This window comes from Cyprinus carpio, chromosome B21 (assembly GCF_018340385.1).
Source record: "Cyprinus carpio isolate SPL01 chromosome B21, ASM1834038v1, whole genome shotgun sequence".
Taxonomy (NCBI): domain Eukaryota; kingdom Metazoa; phylum Chordata; class Actinopteri; order Cypriniformes; family Cyprinidae; genus Cyprinus; species Cyprinus carpio.
This window is the reverse complement of record NC_056617.1, coordinates 2726713-2752695: the sequence shown is the minus strand read 5'-3', so window position 1 is coordinate 2752695 and position 25983 is coordinate 2726713. Positions and strand designations below refer to the sequence as shown.

At 35.3% G+C, this 25983-nt stretch overlaps 3 protein-coding genes and 1 pseudogene across 9 annotated transcripts; all 4 read left to right on the top strand.

Annotated features, from left to right (window-relative positions):
- The first annotated feature begins 127 nt into the window (after positions 1-127).
- LOC122134341 (gastrula zinc finger protein XlCGF7.1-like) lies at positions 128-3584 on the top strand. Its single transcript, XM_042747560.1, has 3 exons — positions 128-261; positions 2138-2256; positions 2482-3584. The coding sequence occupies exons 2-3, from the start codon at positions 2199-2201 to the stop codon at positions 3387-3389; spliced, it is 966 nt and encodes a 321-aa protein (XP_042603494.1). The 5' UTR covers positions 128-261; positions 2138-2198; the 3' UTR covers positions 3390-3584.
- Positions 137-25421, top strand: LOC109053112 (gastrula zinc finger protein XlCGF8.2DB-like). 6 transcript variants are annotated; one of them, XM_042747563.1, is made up of 3 exons: positions 137-261; positions 24032-24150; positions 24301-25421. In XM_042747563.1, the coding sequence occupies exons 2-3, from the start codon at positions 24093-24095 to the stop codon at positions 25194-25196; spliced, it is 954 nt and encodes a 317-aa protein (XP_042603497.1). In that variant the 5' UTR covers positions 137-261; positions 24032-24092; the 3' UTR covers positions 25197-25421. The 6 variants fall into 6 exon arrangements, with proteins under 6 accessions (XP_042603497.1, XP_042603496.1, XP_042603495.1 ...); XM_042747562.1 differs by lacking the exon at positions 137-261 and adding an exon at positions 3956-4083; XM_042747561.1 differs by lacking the exon at positions 137-261 and adding an exon at positions 4640-4730 and having other exon boundaries at positions 23981-24150.
- Positions 3945-14963, top strand: LOC109096187 (gastrula zinc finger protein XlCGF7.1-like). Of its 2 annotated transcripts, none has more exons than XM_042747568.1 (3): positions 3945-4083; positions 4782-4885; positions 13983-14963. In XM_042747568.1, the coding sequence occupies exons 2-3, from the start codon at positions 4828-4830 to the stop codon at positions 14870-14872; spliced, it is 948 nt and encodes a 315-aa protein (XP_042603502.1). In that variant the 5' UTR covers positions 3945-4083; positions 4782-4827; the 3' UTR covers positions 14873-14963. The 2 variants fall into 2 exon arrangements, with proteins under 2 accessions (XP_042603502.1, XP_042603503.1); XM_042747569.1 differs by lacking the exon at positions 13983-14963 and adding an exon at positions 5000-6023.
- LOC109053104 lies at positions 18812-23512 on the top strand (annotated as a pseudogene).
- Positions 25422-25983: the final 562 nt, after the last annotated feature.

Here is a 25983-nt window from a genome sequence, read left to right as displayed (position 1 = left end):
TGCACGACTACATAGCCTGATCTAATCTAAATTGACACTAGTTGGGCAGTGCCATAGATGTTCCTCAAGGTGGCACCTTTTGTTTTCATTTCCAGCTCATGACACCCAGCTCCCCCTCTCTGGGTGAAACTGGACCTAATGGGTGGAGTTATGTTTAGTGATAGGGTTGTGGTCAGGGTTAGGTTGGCTCTGCAGTGAGCAGCCTCTCTTTTTGAATCCATCTTGGTTCCTAACTCCTTTAAAACTGCTGTCTTTCAGACTGTGAGTATCCTACATTTATTTTTATCATATATCGGGAGAAATGTAAGTCTGATCGCTTATGTATGTGTACAGTACGATTCCCGAAAGAATGAGTCTTAAGAGTCGGTTCATTTTAGTGAATCAAAAACAGTTACTGTTACTGAAATAATCTGAGTCTCAATGAATCCTAATCAGTTACTTCCCTCGCGTCCGATTAAGAAGTAACCAATGTTTTCCGATTAGTTATTCACAAGACAACGTGTAAAGATGAAATTGTTTCTGTTTGAGTGAAATAGGCTACTTAATAACTGAGCTTGTTTGTTTAACATTGGAAATTTAAGCAAAAATGCTTTTCTCCATCCATACGCTGAACAAATTAATTTCTTAGTCTGAATGCTAGGCTATTATTGTAATTATTAAAAGTAATTGTATTTATTGTATCTACAGCCACCTGCATCATGTGTAGAGAAAAGTCATGAGAAAATAAAATTACTTCAGTTTACAAGTAATCATAGGGTTTCAACACTGAAAAGAATTAGCCATTGCAAAAAAAAAAACATTAAATGACATTCATAATGTGTTTTAAATATCTAATATTCATTGTATCTAATATATTTTAAATATTCCTATATTTTAAATATCTCTTTACAAAATATTTTTATAGCAAGGACTTTTTGATACTACAGTGGAATACCTAAAACTGTGCATTAAATAAGAACGTAGCATGATTCCAGTCCAGATGGCAGATTAATTTAGTTTAAATCCAGCTGGTAATCCTTCATGGTGATCCGTATATCTTCAACTGAAGTTTAAACAAGAGTTTGTTTTATGGCTTAACAATTTAACATCCAATTTAACGTCTCATTTATAATCCAGAGCTCAGAGACTCACATACACTGTGTTACACAGTCACAACTGAGCAATGACACTTTGCTTACATATCCAAACTAGAACAAAGAAATCTTCAAATTAGTTTAAAAACAAATTTGTTGGTCAGGATCCGTGACGGTCAAGGGTCACATCTGGTCCAAATTTCTTAAAATTCTTTCAGTCTTTCTCACGTTATAGTGACTGCTATGATATTGAGAACATTTTAGCAAACATTATGTCAAACATAAAGGGGAAAAAACAACAGATTCACAAGATAAATCATAGATATTCTTAGTGAAGCTTCACTAAAACTTGCTGGGGCCGGTTGCATAAATTGCTTAGTCTTAAAAATGTATGGCTTTTTAAAGTCAATTACAAAACGGTAGATTGGCCCAATTTGAATTGTTAAAGTAAAGCTAATTACCTCTTGGCTAACTGCTAGTTGGTCAAACTAGTACGTAAGCCACAGTCTTAGCATAGTGGCTATGTTTATGCAGCTGGCCCCCGGTGGGGGAGAAGTGTGAGATTTTGCATGAGGTACTCCAAGTGCCTTTTATCATTTCAGCCACGGGAACTTTTTGTCTATCGTGGTTCATGAAATGACTCTAAATCTAATGTTTGCCAGCTGTGCATGCATTCATTTTATTTGTTGGGATGTATTCATATCTGACTATCTGTTGTTTGTGTATTGAGCTTGACCACTGTCCAATTCCTGAAAAAAAAAACTCTTAAAAGTCAGAAACAAATCAAAAACAATCAGCCATAGTGGTTACAGATTCAGATTTGTTCTAATTGTCTCTAATTTTCGCACATTGACACATCTTACTGATGTCTGATTACAGCAATCAGCCCTCAGTTTTGGTTCATTTAAATGACTATTTGAGTGAAACACTTAAAGCTGGATGATTGAGAGTGATTGTGAGTGTTTGAGCATCTGCTAAATGAGCTCCATTGATTCGTTCAGTGAAGCGCTCCACAGTCGTTCATGAGAGTTTAAATACTGGGGAATATTCCCATCTTCCCACAGCTGAAGAAGAAGAAGCAGGAGGAATTACTCCAGGAGAAACTACTGACATACTATTGGAAAGATGGAGTTTGAGGAAGAACCCTGCAGAATGAGAGATGAAGATACAGAGGAACAAACAGGTTGTGTTTTCCTTCACTCTCTTTAATGACTGATGATGAGGAGCATTGAGATGAAAACTGATATACTTCTAAAACTAGATTCTAGATACATTTTTACTAAATTAAGCTTTTTTGCTTCACATTTGTCCTTCCTAAAATGAATATTGTGAATTTAGTTTGTTGGTTTTAGACTTGATGGAAACAAATAAAGACGACAAATGGCATCCATGTCTAATCTTTTCACAGATGAAGAAGGAAAGGATGTCAGTCGAAAACAAGCTAGAAAAACTGGAGTCAAAAAACCTTTCACCTGCTCTGATTGTGGAAAGGGTTACTCACGTAAACCAGACCTTAACAGACACATGAGAATTCACACTGGAGAAAGACTGTTCACATGCACTCAGTGTGGAAAGGTTTTCACAGATAAAGGAAAGCTGGATGTACACATGAGAGTTCACACTGGAGAAAGACCGTTCACATGCACTCAGTGTGGACAGAGTTACATACATAAACCAGACCTTAACAGACACATGAGGATTCACACCGGAGAGAGGCCTTATACATGCACTCAGTGTGGAAAGAGCTTCATCGACACACAAATCTTGAAATCGCACATGATGACTCACTCTGGAGAGAAACCGTTCACATGCACTCAGTGTGGAAAGAGTTTCGTATCCAGAAGCTTTCTTAAAGATCATCTGCTCTCTCACACCGGAGTGAAGTCGTTCCGTTGTGATCAGTGTGATAAAACATTTGCTGTGGCAACAAACTTAAAAAGACATCTTAAAGTTCATGCTGGCGTGAAGCCTCACTTTTGTTCTTTTTGTGAAAAGACTTTTGCACATCTGCAAAAGTTAAAAGAGCATGAGCGTATTCATACTGGTGTGAAACCTCATGCGTGCTTGGACTGTGGAAAGAGCTACACGACATCGTGTGCATTAAAAACACACCAGAGGATTCACACTGGAGAGAAACCATACATGTGCTCACACTGTGAAAAGTGTTTTGCTCATTTATCATCCCTGCAAGCTCATGAAAAAGTTCATACTGGGGAAAAGCCATACAAGTGCCCTTCATGTGGGAAGAGTTTTGCTCACTACCCAAATCTGCACGTTCATATTAAAAAAAAGCGTTGCCCAAAGTTGGCTGAGTGAAAAATGTTTCCGATTTCAGATTCATCGCATCACATTTGGTTAACAACTCTTGAAAGATGAAAAGATATTAAATCAGTCAAGTTTGGCTATGGGGATGGATGGGGTTTATTTGCGATGTCTTTTATTGTGTATATGCCTCTTAAATGTATTCTGATTGCATGCTTTGAAACAATGAGAAATAAAAAGGAACAAAAATACACGACTCATTTAATGACATAAAGTTGACACAAAATGTTTTAACATAGTATTTAACATTGCTTAAAAAATCAGCCCCGCAATTTTAAATTTATGTTTAAACAATTAAAAAAGATGACGTTATGAAGGTTGAATAAAATGCATATGTTCTGTGTCCAATTCAGCAGTGAAATACTAGTCTAGTGTTAAAAAGATGAAATAACATTTAAGATCATCTACGCTTTTACTTGATATGGTAATACTTTACACCTTTGACAAGCTATCTTTGAAAAAAATGGTTTAGATCCTCAGAATAATTACATGAGTTTCTCAATGAAGTTGACTCTAGATGGCGCAATTTGTTTTAATTGCAACAGTGCAATCATGTTGTTGAGTTACTTGAGGTTCGTGAAAGTGTGCTGCTGTGCGTATCAGACTGGGGACATTCGCTTTGTTTTTACTGGGAGAAACCTAAATCTGAAGATAACAGTGACATGCAACAGTTGAAGGAGTCCAGAAGGTAAATACAACTGCATACAGCCTATTTGAAGCTTAATCTACCCAGAATAATCTATCATGGCGTCAACTATAAGAAAATCTTATTTCATAATAAATACTTACATTTACTTCAGTTTTGTTTTTCACCAAACCCTATTGAATACCCCCAGAAAACAGAAATATATGCACGTGTTTCATATGTAAAGTTGCTTCTAAAAGCTTGATTGCAGCGCTGGAGAAAAATTCCGGTGTTTTGGATTCACAAACGCCTGATGGCCATTGCGTTCAAGAAATCAATTGCTTACAATGCTCAGCACTGCAAAATGCGTTTTCACCCAAATGTGCTCATGCTTTCGTTTGATTACTTTTGCTTGTTTAGGTCACAGTCTACGGTTTTGCATGAGTTTTGTTGCATTTACACAGTTTTGACCAGCAGGAGTCACCAGCCTGTGGCGTTTTGAGCGCTTTGAAACAGTGAATCAATTTGCGAAGCAATTGGTTCAATTGATTCGAAGCTTCGAACAGGTTCGTTTATTGTTTTCACTCGCGTCTGGCGGCGTCTGTGTTGTCTCGCGCATGACACGAACGTTCTAAAAACGCGAGACCTTAGTTCTTCCACCTTTCTCTGCCCATTTAAAGCTGTATGATTAAGTGTGAGCATCTGCTCCACAGTCGTTCATGAGCGTTTAAATGCTGGGGAATATTCCCATCTTCCCACAGCTGAAGAAGAAGAAGCAGGAGAAACTACTGACATACTATTGGAAAGATGGAGTTTGAGGAAGAACCCTGCAGAATGAGAGATGAAGATACAGAGGAACAAACAGGTTGGTGTCAAGATTAAAACTGACGTAAAATATATGAATACTAGTAGACCGCAGTAGCCTAGATTTGTGCTAAATTAAGGTTTAACTTGATTTGTTAATGTTTCTAATTTGTAGACTCAATGGAAGTGATTGAAGACAAACAACATCAGTTTAACAAAACTCATCATTTCACAAATGAAGATGGAAACGAGATTGAAATGAACTTCACATTAAAAAGACCTCGCAAAACTGCTGAAAAAGGTTCTTTCGCTTGCACCCAGTGTGGAAGAAGTTTCAATGATAAATCAAACCTAATGAGACACATGAAATTTCATGGTGGAGAAAAACCGTTCGCGTGCACCCAGTGTGGAAAGAGTTTCGTTCTGAAAGGAGGATTGAATCGGCACCTGCGAGTTCACACTGGAGAAAAACCATTCGCATGCACTCAGTGTGGAAAGGGTTTCACATCCAAAAGCATTCTGAGGAATCATGTGCGCTCTCACGCTGGAGTGAGATCATTCAGCTGCGATCAGTGTGATAAAACATTTGTTTTTGAAACAAACTTAAAAGAACATCTTAAAACTCACACTGGGGTGAAGCCTTACATTTGCAGTTTTTGCGGAAAGAGGTTTTCAGTAGTGAAAAGCTTACAGTATCACCAGAGTATCCATACTGGAGTGAGACCGTATTTGTGCTTCGACTGTGGGAAGACCTTTAGTTCGTCAGGCAACTTAAAAACACACCAGAGGACTCACACTGGAGAGAAACCGTACAAGTGCTCACAGTGTGGAAAGAGTTTCTCTCATTCACCAACCTTGAAAGATCATGAGAGAATTCACACTGGAGAAAAGCCGTACCAGTGCTCTTCGTGTGGGCAGAGTTTCGCCCGCTCCTCTAATCTACTGATTCATAAGAAAAAGCGTTGTCTCAGTGAGCCAAAGCATTTGTGAAACAATGGCGAGATCAATCCATTACATCTCTGTTAATGTTCATGAGCTGGTGTTAGAACCTCTTGCATTGAGGGTGAAATCGTTGAAATCAGTTCAGTTTTGGCTTGGGGTTGTTATGGTTAAATAGGTTTATTAATAGTAATGCCATTTATTATTTATAATGTTGTGTGTACTGATTTCTATGAGAAATAAAAAGGAAGAAAACTTAAGTGTCTTATTAAATGAACACATTTACTTTTGATGACACTTGATCAGATAGTTTTGTTAAATGACTATAAAAAACTGCACTAGATGTTTTTCAATTTAAAGAGAAAATTAAAACATAATGAAACATCTGTGGCAATGCAGCAGGGAATACAGCTGTTATCTAGTTGTAAAGAGATGAATCCATGCTTAAGAAGATAGTTTTAAACTTGTAACTTGACTTCTGGTCAATAATAAGGTAAAATAATTCTTACTGCACAATTATTTTAGTGAACAATTATTTAATTGTTTTCTTGTTTGGAAGCAGATTGTGTCTCATTTTCGGTAAAATTCTTTGTTAAAAAAAAAAAAAAACCCAGTACCATAAAATTTGACACTTGATGGCACCATTTTATTGTCAACCATATCAGCTTCCTGACTTCATAACATAGATCACAAAACTTCTTTAAATCTGTCGTTTTATTGCCCTGGCCTGTGAGTACATTTATGGAAATTGTAAGGAGGCACAATTTAAGAAAAGAGAAGTGCCTTCATGTTTTTGAATACAGCAGTAACTGATTGTTCTGGAATAGATCATAAATGCTGTTATATATATATATATATATATATATATATATATATATATATATATATATACATACTCCTGTGAGAATTGAAGAACTGATAGTTTAACAGTGCTGGAAATCTACACCTCATTTCTGATTATAACAACAACATTTTTGAGACAAAGACTAAAAAACTTTTACAAAATAAAAGTTATGTACAGCAGCTGAACACAACACTCATTTGATGCTTGGGACTATAGTCTCTATACAGTCTGGTAACATTTGACACCATTTTTGCATCCTGAACACTAGTATATAAAACTATAGGTTATACTATAAGTGCAAACTAGTTTTGATTAAATGTCAACATCGACATTCTACATTGACATATAACATTGATTTTGCAATACAATATAGTCACAATCTAACTGAGATTATTAGTGATACAGGTGAAATGTACATTTATTTAAATGTTTGTGGATGCCCCTTTTAAAAAGAATCATTTTAAACAAATAAAAATGATTAAAAAAAACTACAGATGTGTTTTCTTTTTTTATTATTTAAATAACATGAAGGGAAAAAACTGAAGTAGTTATGAAACCTGAATTAAATATGTGTGGTCTGTGTTTATGGCAACTCGTCAGTGAAATACCTGTTATCCTGGTAAAAGACCAACTATTGTTTATGATCATTTAAGATCTTAACTTATATGTTTATAATATGTCATAACCAAGATGAAGGCGAACCAAGATGAAGTGGGGGGCCCAGGCAAAATTAAAAGATGAGGCCCTTCTAAAAGAGTATTTTGTTATTTTGTATATATATATATATATGCACACGCACACACACACACACAACATACAAAAAGTACTTAAAACACATATAATAGAACATAAATGGTTTATTTTTTTATTTTTTTAAACAAAGTGCTTATTCTTTAACAAAATATCAATCTTCATCTTTATGGCAGAAGATACAATACTGTACAATACAATCTTGAAGATACTGTACAATCTTCATATTTGCAGTAACAATTTATTCTGAAGCAATATTTTCATCAGTGTTCTATCAGCTTTTACATACTCAAATCTGCATATTTTTATTACCTTTACAAAGGCCTTTTTTTTTTTTTTTACAAATGCATAAATAATGTTTTGATATATTAAACATAAAACATTGAAAACATATATTTGAAATTATTTAAATAATAAAAAGATACTTTAAATGTGAAATAAAAACCGCCAGTAGGCGGCAGCAAGTCACTGTTAATAAGTGAGTCATTGCGATTGAACCGAATCATTTAAATGTTTGATTCATTCAGGAACGAAACACCGTCATGTTCCTCAGAGATAGCCCTGTGACCACTGATCTCTCCATAGATCAGTGGCTGTGGCTTTGTTTGGTATTATTTATGTTGTCGGAATAGTGCAAACACATGCAATATATGTCTCTAAATTAACTTCTAGTTTATTGAACTGTTAAAAAAAAAAAAAAAAAAAAAAAAAAAAAAAAAACACATTTGTAATCGTGGTCATTTTTGGAGAAAAAAAACCCGGACTGTTATTGTGGGCCAGCACCCCCCACACCCATTATCCAGGTCTCTTACCGACCCCATAAAATAAAATCACAGTTAATTATTTGACAGTAAGAGTACGAACATTCATTTTCAGAGTTTGAGCATGTTGGTGATTTTCAGAGCAACAGGTTTGGAGATGTTGAGGTTTCTTACACACTCTTGTCTGACGCTGACCCTGCGCTTTAGCATGCAGGAAAATGCATTTTAAAATCTATTCATGTAGAAAGCAGTTCCTTCACATTGTAGATTTAATTTTTTCACTTTATATTTGATTAAATAAATGCAGCCTTACTGAGCAGAAGAGATTTGTTTCAAAACCATTAAAAAAAACTCACTGACCCCCTTTTGAATGGTGGTGTATATTATATTTTATTTATAATATATTTTAAAAGCCTGTATTTACCCGACCAGATACTGTTAAACAGCATACATTAGGCCAAATATATTTTTTTAAATGTCACTGAATGCCACTTGACATTAATGACATTTGATTTGAAGTATTAAAAATACAAAAACGCAGGTGCAGGACAACTGAATGATATAGACAAATAAAGAAGTGTGAAGTCTGCACACTGAAAATTACTGCTCCAGAAGAATTTATTCAAGCAACGTTTCGACCCTCAGGTCTTCATCAGGCACAATATCATTGTAAAGTGAAGTCAACTTTAAATAGACACAGGTGATCACCTTAATTAGGCACACCCAAACCTCCACGGATGACAAGGAGCAACCAGGGGACACGCTAATGAACTTCTCAGATAAGACACTTTCAAGTTCTTGTATGACTGCTCTGAGGCAAGGGACTTTCCTTTGTTCCTACTGCTGAGGCTAATGATTTTGACACTATGATTGACTTTCACAAATTTTTCAGAACCCTGAGACCCAGAGACCCTGTTACTCTTGAACAGCCCATTACTCGTCTCCCTTTCAAAAGAAAATCTACCTTTATTCCATCTAAGAATAGAAATTCATCTTTAGATACTTACTGTAGACTTGTGGAATTTGATGTAAAAAATGTACTTAAGAATAAAAGGCAATATAAAGTCTACAATAACTTATCGAAACTTATTAGTAAAGACAATACGGTGATAGTGCCCTGCAGATAAGGGTGGAGCGATTGTACTTCAACAAGCTTCAGATTATGAAAAAGAAATTCGCAGACAGTTGAATAATAATGCTTTTTATAAATTCTTACCTGCTGATCCTACTAACAAATTAAAAGCGTGCATTGATTCTAAGTTACTGTCACACTTTGAAAACGGTGAGTTTAGTAAAAATGAATATGCATTTCTTAAAGTAGATTTTCCAATTACACCTATTATATACACTTTGGCTAAGGTTCACAAAGGACTAGCTACCCCTTTGAAAGGTCATGCTATTGTGAGCGGTATTGGTAGTCTCAGCGAGAACATTTCTTCTTATGTGGATTTTTATATCAAACCATTTGTACCCATGTTGTCATCTTATGTAAGAGATTCAATGGATTTTATTGAATCATTATATGGTGTTGACTTTGCTGTTGATGATGTGCTTCTTGCTACTTTTGATGTTCAGAGTTTATATACCAACATCCCTCACACTGAAGGTTTACTGGCTTTAGAACAATTTTTAACACAAAGATCTAGGGATGTAAAATCTAGTACAGCAGGTTTATTAGATTTAGCAAGTTGTCTTAACTAACAACTTTTTTCGTTTTCAGGAGGATTTTTATTTATAAGTTAACTACTGCAATGGGTAGTAAAATGGCACCTAATTATGCTTGCTTGATATATATGGGAGTTTTTGAAAATGACTATTTTAAATGAGCCAAATTCTTTTTTCCCCTAAGAGTTTGCTTTACAAACGGTATATTGATGACATTCTTATAATTACTAAGGCCACACCTGCAGAGATGTTGACGTTTTTTAATTATCTTATCTCAAGGACTGAGCATGTGAAGTTCACTAAGGAATGTGATCCAGTGAGCATTAGTTTTCCACACTGATCTGTACCGAAAACTAACGGATCGTAATACTATTTTAAGAGGCGATAGTTTCCATCCTATACCTTTAGTTAAGAGTTTACCTATCAGCCAATTTAAGCGTGTGCGCAGAGTTTGTAGTACGGATTTCTTACACTCATCAAGCCAATGATTTAACTAAAAGATTCTTGAATCGTGGTTATCGTATAAAATGGATCGAAAATGTCGAAAAATAAACATTGGCATATTATTTCAAGTGATCCTAAATTATCAGGTGTCTTCAAAAATGGTCCGAAATTAGTCTTTAAACGTCAAAACAGTCTTCGTGACTTGCTTGTTAAATCTGAATAACCTTCACGTATTAAACAAGGTATTCTAACTCTTCCTCCAGGTAATTATAGATGTGGTAAGTGCGCCCAGTGTGCTTTTACACACAAATGTAAATCGTTTAATCATCCACGCACTGGTCGTGATATTCCGATACGGGGTTCCATTACCTGCGCTTCCACTCATGTGATTTATCTAATTCGTTGTTCTTGTGGTCTTGCATACGTGGGTAAAACATTCAGACAATTACGCACTCGTATTAGTGAACGTCGCAGTAACATTCGAACTGGAGATATGCGCAGTCCTGTAGCGTCTCATTTTAGACAAGCAGGCCATAACGTCAGCGTTTTGCAGTATATTGGTATAGAAAAGGTAAAAAAAAAAAAAATTATTACAGAGGGAATGTTTTTGGATTTATACCTTAAATACTTTGTCACCTTGAATGAGGATTTTGATATTAAGCCATTTTTATAGTGATTCAAAAAATAAATAAATAAATAAATAAAATTGTAGCTTGTATTTGTTACATGAGTTGTATTTGTCACATAATATACATGACTTGTATGTGTCACAAGACTTGTATTTGTCACATGATTTCTTGGGTGTGCCTTATTAAGGTGATCACCTGTGTCTATTTAAAGTTGACTTCACTTTACATTGATATTGTGCTTGATGAAGACCTGAGGGGTCGAAACGTTGCTTGAATAAATTCTTCTGGAGCAGTAATTTTCAGTGTGCAGACTTAACACTTCTTTATTTGATTTGAAGTATCATCATCATTAGTTTTCCAATGAGCAAAATAATAATAATAATAATAATAACGTGCTTAACGTGTCTATTATTTTAAACGGATGCCGCGTTCTATTTCTGACGCACTCCACGCGCTACAAAATACACAGATACGGAAAGTTCGCTTTGATGCATCCGCTGTAGTTAGAACATTGCAGATCATTTTCTTTTGCAAGTCTCAGCTCATACAGCTTTGCTGTAAACTCGCCTTGACCAAACATCCCCAAAACACCTCGGCGCCCCCTTTTCATAAACATTGCTTCCAGCGCCCCCGATGCTCTTTTACCGCACCCTTGCGGTTGCTACGCGCATTTTTGCCGAGGCCGCGCTGAAGCGAGCTTCGCAGCAGACGTCCACCCGGCAGTCAAAGCGGCATTACGTCACGAAAGTGTGGACTCAGAGGCACGAGGGTTTTGGGGGTGCGATTTGGGAAAGGGTCCGATATCTGCTGTTTATCAGACTGTAAGTAGCCTACATTAATTTTATTATTTGCTGGAGAAATCTAAATTTGAATATTAATTCATGTGCTATAGCTTGAGCAGTGTCTGATTCATGAACGACTCTTATGACTCATTTTAGTGAATCAAAAACAATCAGTCATAGCAGTTAGACTACTGAAATAATCAGACTCTGATATTAAATCCTAATCTAGCAATACTAACATTTATATTGACTGGTTGTTTGTATACACAGCAACTTGTGAAGATTGTGAGTTGTGCTAAGCAATATAATGAATAATCTGCTGGTTCACAAGAAAAAGCATTGCCCAAATTTGTATAAGTGAGAAAAGCATTTGTGTAACTGGCAACATCAGTCCATTATATATTCACATGTAACTTTTTTTTTTCTTTTTTCTTTTTTTTTTTTTTTTTTTTTTTTGAAGTGATGCATATTGAAAAGACTCTTACATTTAATCAGTCACACTATGAATGCTCATGTGCTGTTATTATCTCTCACAATCTGTATGAACATATGCTAAAAATCAGTCACAATTGAGCATTGGGTAGTTTATGGTTTAATTTGCTATATTATGATGATATCATTTATCTTATCTACTTAATTGTAATTTTTGTATAATTTAAAATAAAATGCAACAAAAGTATTTACACAACTCATTTAATAAATAAATGTACATCGTATTCATTGCTTTATTACTAATCTGTATATGTATGTGTGTGTATATATATATATATATATATATATATAAAAACTGCGTTTATGTTCATCAAGCAATTCAGGAGGAGATTCTGACATCTAGAGGTTAAAATATGAACTAACTTTTAAGTTAATTTTTTTCGATATAAATAAAAAGTTTTTACTTAATGTCTACTTCTCTATCAGCCCCTAAAAAGACATTTACTGTAGGAAAAACATACTGATAACAATGATATAGAATTTTGGGGGGATTTTTTTTTCTCCCATGGCATCTTGAAATTGATTATACCTGAACATACTTAGTCCTGGGTTGCTTCACCTTCATAATCTAAATGTGTAATTTTGTTCATCATTTTCCATATAATCTATGCATAAAGAGTAATGCAACAGTTACATAGCATTTTGAGCAGTTGGATTAACTGATAGTTAGATCATTGTAATGAAATTATATAGTCACTCAATTCAGATGTAATGTGTGAGCTGCATTTTGAAATAATAATACTTTAATGTTAAGTTGTGTCATTTTGGTCCATGTTTATTGTACACAAGCATTTGGAAAAAATGTTAAGCGTTTTGAAAAATTTAAATTTTGATCATCGGTTGTGAATTATGTGTTTATTTTAAAACACAATTTTTCTAATTGTGTGTTTAACCTTTTAATCCATATAGTCTCACACAGAAGTTCCAGAAAACTGTAGTTTTTAGTTTAAATGCTCATATCTGCAATTTGCAAACTATTCCTTTGTCTTTACTTTTCACACATTCACACGTTTAATGGATGTCTAATTGTAGCAATCAGTCCTATTCAATATTCTTGCAGCGTTTATCTTTCAGCAATATTCTGCACTGCTGTGGGAACTTAAATAATTGAAAGAAGCTTTAGTTCAGAGTGATTGTGTGTGAAATGATCTCCATTGACTCGTTCAGTGAAGCACTCCACAGTCGTTCATGAGAGTTTAAATGCTGGGGAATATTCCCTCAATTCCCACAGCCCTGAAGAAGAAGAAGCAGGAGGAATTACTCCAGGAGAAACTAATTCTGAGTATGGGTCCACATACTATTGGGAAAGATGGAGTTTGAGGAAGAACCCTGCAGAATGAGAGATGAAGATACAGAGGAACAAACAGGTTGGTGTTTTATTATTTATATTGTAGAAATAGCCAATAATACACTGTATGGGTCAAAATGATCGATTTTTCTTTAATGCCAAAAATCATTAGGATATAAAGTAAAGATCATGTTCCATGAAGATATTTTGTAAATGTCCTACCATTAATATATCGAAACTTTATTTTTTATTAGTAATATGCATTGCTAAGAGCTTCATTTGGACAACTTTAAAGGTGATTTTCTCAATATTTAGATTTTTTGCACCCTCAGATTCCAGATTTTCAAATAGTTTTATCTCTGCCAAATATTGTCCGATCCTAACAAACCATACATCAATGGAAAGCTTATTTATTCTTAAAAATTGACCCTTATGACAGGTTTTGTGGTCCAGGGCCACATATAACAACATCTATACTAGTGGACTCAGCAGTGAAGTATATTTTTGCTCAATTGTGTTTTATTTTGTTTCACACTTGTTGATCATTTAATGTTTTGACTTTAGACTCAGAGAATGTGAGTAAGGACAAGCAACTTCAGTTTCAAAAACCTTATGTCACAAATAAAAATGGAAACGCTATCATTTCAAAGACTGAACAGAATTTCACACAGAAAGTCAAAGTCAAAGGATCTTTCACCTGCACCGAGTGTGGAAAGAATTTCATTAAGAAAGGAAACCTTACTGTGCACATGAAATCTCACACTGGAGAAAAAAAGTTCACATGCACTCTATGTGGAAAGACTTTTGTACACAAATCAAAACTCAAAATACACATGAGATCTCACACTGGAGAGAGGCCTTATACATGCACTCAGTGTGGAAACAGTTTTATTGTTAAAGGTCACCTAAATGATCACATGAGATATCACACTGGAGAAAAACCGTTTGCATGTACTCAGTGTGGGAAGAGTTTCAGGTGCAAACACTTCCTCAAAAATCATCTCCTCTCTCACGCTGGAGTGAGATCATTCAGCTGTGATCAGTGTGATAAAACATTTGTTGTGGCATCAAGCTTAAGAAGACACATTAAAGTTCACGCCGCTGTGAAACCTCATGTTTGCTCTTTTTGTGGAAAGAGTTTTTCACAACCACATGCTTTAAAAGCACATGAAAGTATTCATACTGGTGTGAAACCTTATATGTGCCTTGACTGTGGAAAGACCTTTGCTACATTGAGCACCTTAAAAACACACGAGACGATTCATACTGGAGAGAGACCTTACAAGTGCTCACTCTGTGGAAAGAGTTTCACTCGCTTACCATACTTGAAAAATCATGAGCAAGTTCATACTGGAGAAAGGCCGTACCAGTGCTCTTCATGCGGGAAGAGATTCACCAAATCATGTAATCTACAGCGTCATATGGAAAAACATTGCACAAAGGCATCTAAGTGATCAATGGATAATTTTTCCTTAAGTTTATGTGAAGTTAAGTATTGTATTCAACATTGCTTATTAGCTATTAATAAAAGCTCATTCTTCTACCTAAAAACAGCACCAGATATTTTTCTGTTTGTATTTAAAGTGGTGGTTCTTCTCATAATATGGAGATACACAAATACACACTGAGAAAAGATTAAATTACTCAGGAAAAGTGAATGTGTTTTGTGCTATTCAGCAGTAATATACTTGGCTTACAGCTTAAAGTTAAAGTACGAGATTTCAGAACACACATTGTATGCTGGTAATACCTTATATTTTGACAAACAGTGTGGTAAAAATGAAGTGAAAAATGAAATTGTTGTTGTGTCTATGTGACTAAATGGAGGGTCATTAGCATTGCTTTGGCACAATTTTTGAAATTACACGAATTCTGTTCTCTCTCAGACACAATGACCACCAAAATATTACAGAACTATTTGCATGTTTACATAATATTTTCAAAACTGTCAAACTTTAGTTCAGAACCTAGCATAATAATACAGATATTTGCTACATTTCTACATTCATTCTGTTCGTTTATATACCAAATCTAAACAATAAGATGTAACTTAATTGTGTAGGCTACTGTAATGTAAAAATGAACTAACTACTGCATTAAATTACAGACTGAGAGTAGCTCTTATTTTGTAAAGACGTTTCACAAAAGAAAACATTGTTTAATGCTCTCTGTTGTTTTTAGATCATTGTTTGATGAGTGACTAAGAGGAGATTGTGTTGGAGGACAACAATCTTTGCTAGTGTTATGAAGAAAATAAGAAAATATATGTATGGCGTGTTTTAGTGCATTTTGAATGTGAAATTAATTGCTGTACTAAATTGGTTAGGATAACTGTTTTGAAGAGGTGACCTAAATATTGAGATTGGGATCTGTACCAGTAGAGGCATAAAATGATTTTACAAACCCCTTGCAAATGTTTTATTGACAGTATAATGCATCACATGCAATTAAAACAATAAAAATGCAATTAAATATGAAGTGTCTGTACGTGTTTTTGAATTATTATTCCAATGAAGCTTAGGCGTAATTAGGCGGCTGAGATCACAGGTTTCTGCGGGAGCCGACAGATTGTATATGCTGCCTCAGGTGATGCTCCCCTCACCAGAGGTTTGTAAAAATTTGAGCTTGCCTCTCCCGTGCGGTACAGTGCCTCTGTGATGCTTACGAACCTTTAGGTACACACGCTTAGCTCTGTGTACTTTCTGAAAACCACATGGTGGTCAGTGTGCACGTGAACACTTTACATTTAAATTTACATTTAATCATTCAGCAGACGCTTTTATCCAAAGCGACTTACAAATGAGAACAGTAGAAACAATCAGATCAACAAGAGAACAACAACGGTATACAAGTGCTATGACAAGTCTCAGTTAGTCTAGTACAGAACACGTAGCCAGGTTTTTTTTTATGAATATGATAGACAAGAAAAAGAAAAGGTAAGTACTAGTATTAGTTGGTTAAGTGCAGGTGAAAAAGATGAGTCTTTAGATGTTTTTTGAAAATGAGTAAAGACTCAGCTGTTCGAATTGAGACCGGGAGGTCATTCCACCAGCTGGGCGCAGTCCAGGAAAAAGTCTGTGAGAGTGATTTTGAACCTCTTTGGGATGGCACCCATAAGAGTTTTGCCAGCATCGAGGCGATGCGCGAAAACGGCTATGAGAGGATGCCCCCTGTAGAAGGAGCTTTCTTTCTGCGGGGGAGACATCCTCTCTTAATCTCCCTCCTTGCCATCTAAGCCCCTTCAAGAAATACATCTCGCTTAAATGGCAAGGCATACACAGCAGCAGGTCAGGCTGTGGCTTTATTACACACGATGGTGGTGCTTCAAGCATATCAGACTGATCTGCTAAGAGACCTGGATAGAGGCGAAGGCCTTTTTCCTGATCAGGTAGCTGAGCTGCGCTGCACCACAGATCTCTCTCCGGGCTACCAAGCAGGCCGCCTCTGCCATTGCACTGCGGAGAGACATCTGTGGATGAACCTGGCAGACATCGGGAAGAAAGAAAAGGCTTTCTTCTCGATGCTCAGGTTTCGCCTTCTGAACTTTTCGGTATTTCCGTTGAGACGGTGATCGAGAAGTTCGGGGAGACGAAGGCGCACTCCGCTGCTTTCAGATCCTTCATTCCACGAAGGTCCAGGTCTGAGCCCGAACAACATAGGGGTGCTGGCCTGTCTCGATCTGAGGATCAAAGACTGGCACAGAAGGCTAGTGTCGCGACTCGCGCTCCTCCCCCATCTGCGGGCAGGGGTGAGAGGAATCGTGGGTCACAAGGGGGTAAGCAGAACCTAAGGGATGTGATCCAGATGAGGCAGCTTTCTCATCTGAATCAGAGCGATACCGAGGTATCTACTCGCTCCCTTTAGGGATTTTTAACTTCTGCTTTTATCCTCCCTTTTCTAATTCCCCTGTAACCACCAGCTCTCCACCTGATCGAGGTTAGGTGGAAACCTCTCGCATTACAGTCTCCTATGCTGGACCTATAATGTTTTTGGCTGGTTCTATGTTCATAGCAACCAGCTTACTGATGGTCCAGACTAAAGGAGGCGCCCATTGAGCGGGGCTCCAGCGCAGGAGGGTGGGAGTATAAAAATAACCCTTTCTGTATATACTTATGTGTAAATTGCTGGTGGTTATGTGTCTACTAATAAACTCTGTGAGTTTCCTTTGCAGTGCTCAGTTACAGTGTTTACTAAACACTCGTCAACACCAGCCATCCGGCTTCATGTTCTGGTATTAGGCGGCTGAGATCACAGGTTTCTGCGGGAGCCTCCTTGATCATCAGGCCTGGCACAGCACTGCAGGGAATTTCATGGATGTCCAGCTAGGTCACCCTGAGGGGTCTCCTGGCCGCTTAGGTGCTGTCACATCCAGAATAAAGTGATTTTTTTTTAATTTTATTTTTTGTAAAACTTTTCGGTCAGAAGTGACCGAAGACCCTAGAGGGTTAAGAGAACATCTTAAAGCTCATGCTGCTGTGAAGCCTCACATTTGCATATGGGATCACATTACAAGTTCATCTGAGTATTCATACTGGTTTGAGACCTTATGTGTGCTTTGACTGCGGAAAGACCTTTATTAGGTCTAGTGACATAAAAAAACACCAGAGGATTCACACTGGAGAGAAACCATACAAGTGCTCACACTGTGGAAAGTGTTTCACTGATTCATCAACCTTGAAAAACCATGAGAGAATTCATTCTGGAGAAAAGGCTCTTCATGTGGGAGGGACTTCACCCAAACTTCTAGTCTAATAAAACATAAGATAAAGCATTGCCTACAGTCACATTCAGATCTATCACTTTCAAGTAAATAATTCAATATTCAGATGGCACAAAAATTGGAATTAGCTCAAATAATTTAATCCAAATTTGAAAAACTGATTAATATATATATAAGTAATTTTAAGGGCTTTCTTTTACCTAATAATGGCACCAGATGTTTTTCGATTTATATTTCTAAAGTGATTCTTCTCATAATATGTAGACTTTTAATACACACTGAGAGAAGATCAGATTGCTCAGGAAAAGTGAATCTGTTCAGTGTGTCTGGCAATTCAGCACAATTTATACATGCATGTATGTTACATGCATTGTGGCCATTCAATGGCTACTTCTTTGAAATTACATAAATTCTTTTCTCTCTCAGACACAATAACGACTAAAATATTACAGATAAATTTGCACGTGTACTATTTTTTTTAAAACTGGTAAACATCATAATACAGCAATTTGCTACATTTCTACACTAATACAGTGAAATATATTCCAAATATAAAAAATACTATCAAAAAGATGGAATTTGTGATTTAATCTAAGAGGGTAATTTGTTAAAATTAGTAGTGAAGTTTGATTATTTGACAAAGAACATTTTGGCATGGCCATAGTATTAGTTTTTGAGATGTTTTTGTTGTTGTTTCTTTTCTTTTCATTAATTCTGCACACTAGCACAAATAGAAATTATGCATTGAAAGCATGTTGAATCACATATTAAACATAATCATTTTTTAATTTTTTTTTTATTTTTTGCATTTAAAGAAATCGTCTGTACACTTTTAGACTAAGAGAAATAAAAAGGAATAAAATGTATGTGACTTAATTTAGGCTACATTTTTTTTTTTTTTTTTTTTACATGAATTCAAGGGGTTACTCTTACAGAAGAACCACATGCAATACATGTTTAATCACATGCATTATGCTCTACTGTTTGAAATACAGTGCTAATAAAGCCAAAACTAAACCAGATGCTTTTCAGTTCAAATTTGTTTACAATATGAGAGAAGATGAAAGCTGATAGAAATGAACATGCAGCTAAAAAGATGAACTATTTTTTTTTAACATGATAGTATACTAGACATACGGGTCCACACTCCATACCAGGTGGTGACGGTAATGCACCAATAAGTTGTTTGCCAAACGCCAATAAACCCTAGAAGAAGAAGAAACGCGATAGGGATAGCAATTTGGGATGGGGTTTTGTAGTGAAGACCTGGCAACCCTGCGCGGCGTGCACCTATCTGTGATCAGTTGTGCGCAGCTTGGGTTCATCTCAGACGAGCCTATTGGGGTTTAATGGCAACAAAGTTTACTCTATCCATTATTCATAGATAAGCTGTTTCCTAACAAAAGCTGTTTATTCAGCGTAGTGAAACTTCTCCTTTATTGACATCCATTCAAAAAGCGGTTTTGGTCTTCTTCCCTGCGTCCAGCACAGTGTTAGCCGCTGTGCTTTTTTTGGCTGAATGTTGTTTATCTTCAGTGTTTGGTGCAGAGAGCCACTCTTCCTCAGAACTCGTTCACGGAAAGGCACCCCCGAGAAGGCAAAAAGGTGTTTATATATTTGTCTGCTGTTTGCTGTAACAAGTATTTTGTGAAAATCAATGAGTATGTTATAATATTGTAGTGGAGAGAGTGTTTATGAATTACTTTAATGTGCATTTTATACTGTTTTATTCAGCTTTTGTGGTGAAAAACCATGCAGAATGAAAGATGAGGATACAGAGGAACAAACAGGTTGATGTTTACCTTCATTCTCTATATTTATTACTGATGAGGAACTTTAAGATGAATTTAAAATAATTGTTTTTAAATTTATTATACTTTAAATTATCATTTACGTTATTTCATCAAATGATTTTAGGATCATTATCACAGATCAGAACATTCTAATATGATGATTCATTATCAACACTGCATAATATTTTTTCAGAACATCTTTTTTAGAATACTTTGATGAATAAAAAGTAAAAAAAAAAGAAGCTATGTTTTTAAATGATCATTTGTAATAACAGACACTGGATAATTTTTTTTCTTTCTTTTTTTTTAAATAAAATCAATACTTTTTTATTCAGCAAGGATGTGGTTACATTGATAAAAAGTGATAGTGAAGAAAATATATTATTAGAAAGAATGCGGATTAAATTTTATTTTTTATTTTGAATAAATGCAGTTCTTTTTGAAACCTTTTATTCACAAATATATCAGACAGCAGAACTGTTTCCAACACTCATAATAAATTAGAATATTAGAATGATTTCTAAATGATCATGTGATAGACTGGATGTTACATGTGACACTGAAGGCTGGAGTAATGATGCGGAAAATTCAGCTTAGCATCACAGGAATAAATTAAGTTGTATTCAAATAGAAAACTATTCACAATATTACTGTTTTTTTCTGTATTTTCTGATCAGATAAATGCAGGCTTGATGAGCAGAAGAGACTTCTTTCAAAAACATTAAAAATAGTAATGTTTCCAAACTTTTGACCTGTACTGTGTGTGTATATATATATATATATATATATATATAATATAATATGGGAAATATATGACATTTGTATGGGAAATTAATAGGCTTTTGTTGATTTTAGAATCCATGGAACTGAAAGAAGACAAGCATCATCAGTTTAAAATACATCAACATTTTAAAAATGAAGATGGAAATGCAGTTATTTCACAGACTGAACAGAATTTCACACAAAAACAAGCTGGAAAAACTGAAGCCAAAGGATCTTTCACATGCACACAGTGTGGGAGGACTTTCAGCCGTACATCAAATCTTAAGAGACACGTGAGATTTCACACTGGAGAGAGGCCTTTTACATGCACTCAGTGTGGAAAGAGTTTCTTTGTCAAACAAGAACTTGATGTGCACATGAGAATTCACACTGGAGAAAGACCGTTCACATGCACTCAGTGTGCACTCAGCAGTTTTAAATCTAAAAGTGTCCTGAAAAAACATCAGCTCTCTCACTCTGGAGTGAGATCATTCAGCTGTGATCAGTGTGATAAATGGTTTTATCATACTTAAAAGAACATCTTAAACTTCATGCTGGTGTGAAGCGCCACTTTTGCACTTTTTGTGGAAAGAGCTTCACACAACCGTACAGTTTACAAGTTCATCAGATTATTCACACTGGTGTGAGACCTCATGTGTGCTTTGACTGTGGAAAGGCCTTTCTTACATCTAGTGACATAAAAAAACACCAGAGGATTCACACTGGAGAGAAACCGTACAAGTGCTCACACTGTGGAAAGAGTTTCACTGATTCATCAACCCTGAAAACCCATGAGAGAATTCACACTGGAGAAAAGCCGTATCAGTGCTCTTCATGTGGGAAGGATTTCACCTGCTCGTTTACTCTAATTAAAAATAAGATAAAGCATTGCCCGAAGTTGTCTAAGTCACATTCAGATCCATCACTGTGAAGTAAATAATTCAATATTCAGATTAAGCAAAAGTTGGAATTAGTTTAAATAATTTAATCAAAATTTGAAAATATAAGACATAAATAAAAAAAGTCATTTTGATTAGTTGATAGTCAGTCTGAAGTATGATTATTTGACAAAGGACATTTAGGCAAGGCCATATTATTAGTGGTTGAAACTAGTGTGTTGCTTTAAAATGAAGAGATGTTTATTTTTTCTTTGAGGAGTACATTTGTTTTCATTGATTATGTACACTAGCAATTATGCATTGAAAGCATGTCAAATAATGCACATAGAATATTATTATTATTATTATTATTATTATTATTATTATTATTATTATTATTATTTGCATTTAAAGAAATAGCCTGTACATTTTTAAATTGAGATAAATAAAAATGAACAAATCATATATGACTTAAAAGTTACTTGTTTACATGAAATCAAGAGGATACTCTTAATCACATGCATCATGCTCTACTGTTTGAAAAACAATGCTAATAAAACTAGAACTGCAGATGTTTTTCAATTCAAATTGGTTTACAATTTGAGAGAAGATGAAACTGGTTATGAAACCTGAATGAAATGAACATGCAGTGTCTGTGGCAAAGCAGCTAAGAGATTAACTAACTTTAAATGCTCAGTGATTAAATTAACTTAAAGATCTTTTTATCTTCGATTCTCCATCTTTTAAAGCAGAGTCTGTGTCAGAATAATGTATCAGAATAATTCTGTTTGTGTATTTACGAAGTAAACATTGGCAGTACCAGAGATTTGACTATAGATGGCAGCATTTCGTTGAAGAGTCAGCTCACAATCTGCTGTGATTATGTGAAATCTGATTTCTATTGCTGTGTTCAGATACCAGCTTTTGTTTTGTGAAGTTGTTGATCTTCTTCCATCTGTTGTGGACTTTGACTGGACAAGTTGAGAGTCTATATCATTTCTTATAGACCCATTTGAATTGATTGCTGTGCAGTCTGGTCTCTTAGCAAATTATAAAGTTGTGTTAAAATATGAGTATCAAATATGATCATCAGACCTTTAAGGAATGTTTATTTGTTCTGTATTAGACACACCAGGTTAGAGCGAGAGGTGCTTATTTTGTATGTTTTTGTTTGATTAGTAAGAGTAAGGTTAGCCATGGCGTCTTGTACTCTGAAGATGTATGTTTCTACATTTTCTGTTGATAGATAGTTTAGTTTGGTTAACCTTAGTTAGTGGGAGTTTTTGTTTTTGATTAGTGTTTTTATTTAAGCATCTCTCTAGCTCCTTCCTCTCCTCTGAACTGCTCCCGTTTGTCACTCATGGATTGTAAATATTGTAAATATATACTTTATTACTTCATCCTCTTTCAAGCACTTTAAAAGAACATTAAAACATTGTGAGTAAATTTACTGATTTCTGGTGGCCGTTTTCTTCCCTTGTGCAGTTCCTTCCCATCTTGATATTCACACACTTAAAAATGAGTATGTTATGTCTAATAATATTCCTAGATGAACCATGATTAACTAACTGGGGTGTAACAGTGATAAATCATTTGTTTTTCCATCAAGTTTAAGAACACACCTTCAACTTCATACTGGTGTGAAGCCTCACTTTTGCACTTTTTGTGGAAAGAGTTTTAATTAGTCGTCATATTTTATGATTGAATGGGGTTTTGTTTTTAATTGCACATTTTGAAACTATGAGAAATAAAGAATAAAACTAATTGTATGACTCATTTAATGTACTTTAGTTTGTGTGAAATCAAAATGTTTAACAATTCAACATTGCTATTCACCTAGTAAGAATAATTTAAAAAAAATACAGTTGGTTTCTTTTTTTATTTAAATATTTTGAAGAAAAAATGGTTTAAAATCTGATTCAAATATGTGGTCTGTGTTTATGGCAACTCAGTAAAATACCTGTTATCCTGGAACTAATATTTATGATCACTACAAGATTTTGTAGTCTCTTTTGTAGCAATGTGTTTTTAACAGCGCTTTGAGCAGTGTCTCATTCATTCAATAGTATTTTAGTGAATCAAAAACAATCATTTGTAGCAGTTACTGAAATAATCTGACTCATATTAAATCTTAATCTATGGCTACATATTGATTAGTTGTTTGTGTCGTAAGTAAGTATCTAGTAATCCTGAAGACCTTTATTAGGCCTAAGTGGTTCAGGTGTGTTTAATTTGGGTTAATATTAAACTGATCAGGACAGTGGCCCTTTAGGAGCAGGATTGGATACTTAAATCATGAATAGTTAATGATTATTTGAGTGAAACACTTAAAGCTGGATGATTTAGAGTGATTGTGAGTGTCTGAGCATCTGCTAAATGAACTCCATTGACTCATTCTGTGAAGCGCTCCAGTCGTTCATGAGAGTTTAAATGCTGGGGAATATTCCCATCTTCCCACAGCTGAAGAAGAAGAAGCAGGAGGAGTTACTCCAGGAGAAACTACTGACATACTATTGGAAAGATGGAGTTTGAGGAAGAACCCTGCAGAATGAGAGATGAAGATACAGAGGAACAAACAGGTTGTGTTTTCCTTCACTCTCTTTCATGACTGATGTTGAAAACTGACATAAAATACTGAATTCTAAAACTAGATGTGTGTTTAATTGAGACACCCCTTATATTTGTTTTGCATGGTTTTTAATTTTGATGATTTAATATGCTGAATTTAGACTCATTGGGACTGAATGAAGATGAGCGGCATTTGTTTCAAAAACCACATCATTTCACAAATGAAGATGGAAATGCAGTAATTTCACAAACTGTAGAGAATTTCACACAAATACGAGTTAGAAAAACTGGAGCCAATGGTTCTTTTGTCTGCACCGAGTGTGGAAATAGTTTCAGTCAGAAATCAAGCTTGAAGAGACACATGAGAGTTCACACTGGAGAAAGACCGTTCACATGCACTCAGTGTGGAAGGAGCTACTCACGCAAACAAGAACTTACGAAACACATGAGAATTCACACCGGAGAGAATCTGTTCACATGCACTCAGTGTGGAAAGGATTTTGTTGACAAAAAAGGCTTGACCAGACACCTACTAGTTCACACTGGAGAAAAACCTTTCAAATGCACTCAGTGTGTGAAGAGTTTCAGAGACAGAAGCGCTCTCAAAGATCATCTGGATTCTCACGCTGGAGTGAGATCATTCAGCTGTGATCAGTGTGATAAAACATTTGTTTTGGCATCACACCTAAAAACACACCTTAAAGTTCACGCTGGTGTGAAGCCTCATGTTTGTTCTCTTTGTGGAAAGAGTTTTGCACGACTGCACACATTAAAAGACCACCAGAATATGCATTCTGGTATGAAACCTTATATATGTGACTGTGGGAAGAGCTTTACTGCACAAAGTAATTTAATAGAGCACCAGAAGATTCACACTGGAGAGAAACCTCACAAATGCTCACACTGTGGAAAGAGTTTCTTTTCCTTAAAGTCCTTGAAAAATCACGAGAGAGTTCATACTGGAGAAAAGCCACACCAGTGCTCTTTATGTGGGAAGAGTTTCGCTCACTACCCAAATCTGCTGGTTCACAAGAAAAATCATTACAAAGTTGTATAAATGAGCAAAACATTTGTAACCGACAACATCAGTCCATTATATATTCACAACTTTTATTTTATTTATTTTTTTTTAGTCTGTTTACAAGCGACACATTGAAACAACTGTCTTATTGAAATTAGTCACACTGAATGTTCACACGTGCTGTAATTATCTCTCAGTCTGCATGAATAGATGTTAAATATCAGGAACGTTTGGGCACTGGGTAGTTTATGGTTAAAATTGCTTTATGGTGTCAATTATTGTGTATATATTGCCTTTTAATTTTTTTGTAATTTGAAATAAAAAGCAATAAAACTATTTACACGACTCATTTAATGAATAAATGTACTTTAATTTACATGAAATGTTAACACTATTCATTGTTGCTTTGATGAATTGCTATATATATATATATAAACTGCATTTATATTCAAGCAATTCGGGGAGAGATTCTGCCATCTAGAAGCACTAAAATATGAACTTCACTTAAATTAGTTTATTTCAGTATAAATAAGTTGTTTTTACTTCATAGATTAAATTGCAATTTTAAAGCATTATTGTTCAGTGGTTCCTTTTGCATGTTAATGATAATGACTGGAGTTTTCCCTCCAACTGTGCTGTTATCACTTCCTTTTCAGATCGTTACTGTTACAAAGCTCGGATTTGTCTCCATTCAGTGCACATTTACATTTCTAATAATGCCAATAAAACAACACAGAATACAGTTCAAATGTGAGAAGTCAATAGTTTGTCACTTTTCTGATTCGATTTGTATAACAAAGATGACACAACTTGCCCAATGCAA

What these genes read in the sequence shown, in the direction of transcription:
- LOC122134341 (XM_042747560.1), top strand. Translation starts at nt 2,199, where the DNA reads ATGGAGTTTGAGGAAGAACCCTGCAGAATGAGAGATGAAGATACAGAG. An exon ending in AGATACAGAGGAACAAACAG is followed by an intron (nt 2,257 to 2,481) that starts GTTGTGTTTTCC and finishes ATCTTTTCACAG; the next exon opens with ATGAAGAAGGAAAGGATGTC.
- LOC109096187 (XM_042747568.1), top strand. Translation starts at nt 4,828, where the DNA reads ATGGAGTTTGAGGAAGAACCCTGCAGAATGAGAGATGAAGATACAGAG. An exon ending in AGATACAGAGGAACAAACAG is followed by an intron (nt 4,886 to 13,982) that starts GTTGGTGTCAAG and finishes TTTTGACTTTAG; the next exon opens with ACTCAGAGAATGTGAGTAAG.
- LOC109053112 (XM_042747563.1), top strand. Translation starts at nt 24,093, where the DNA reads ATGGAGTTTGAGGAAGAACCCTGCAGAATGAGAGATGAAGATACAGAG. An exon ending in AGATACAGAGGAACAAACAG is followed by an intron (nt 24,151 to 24,300) that starts GTTGTGTTTTCC and finishes TGCTGAATTTAG; the next exon opens with ACTCATTGGGACTGAATGAA.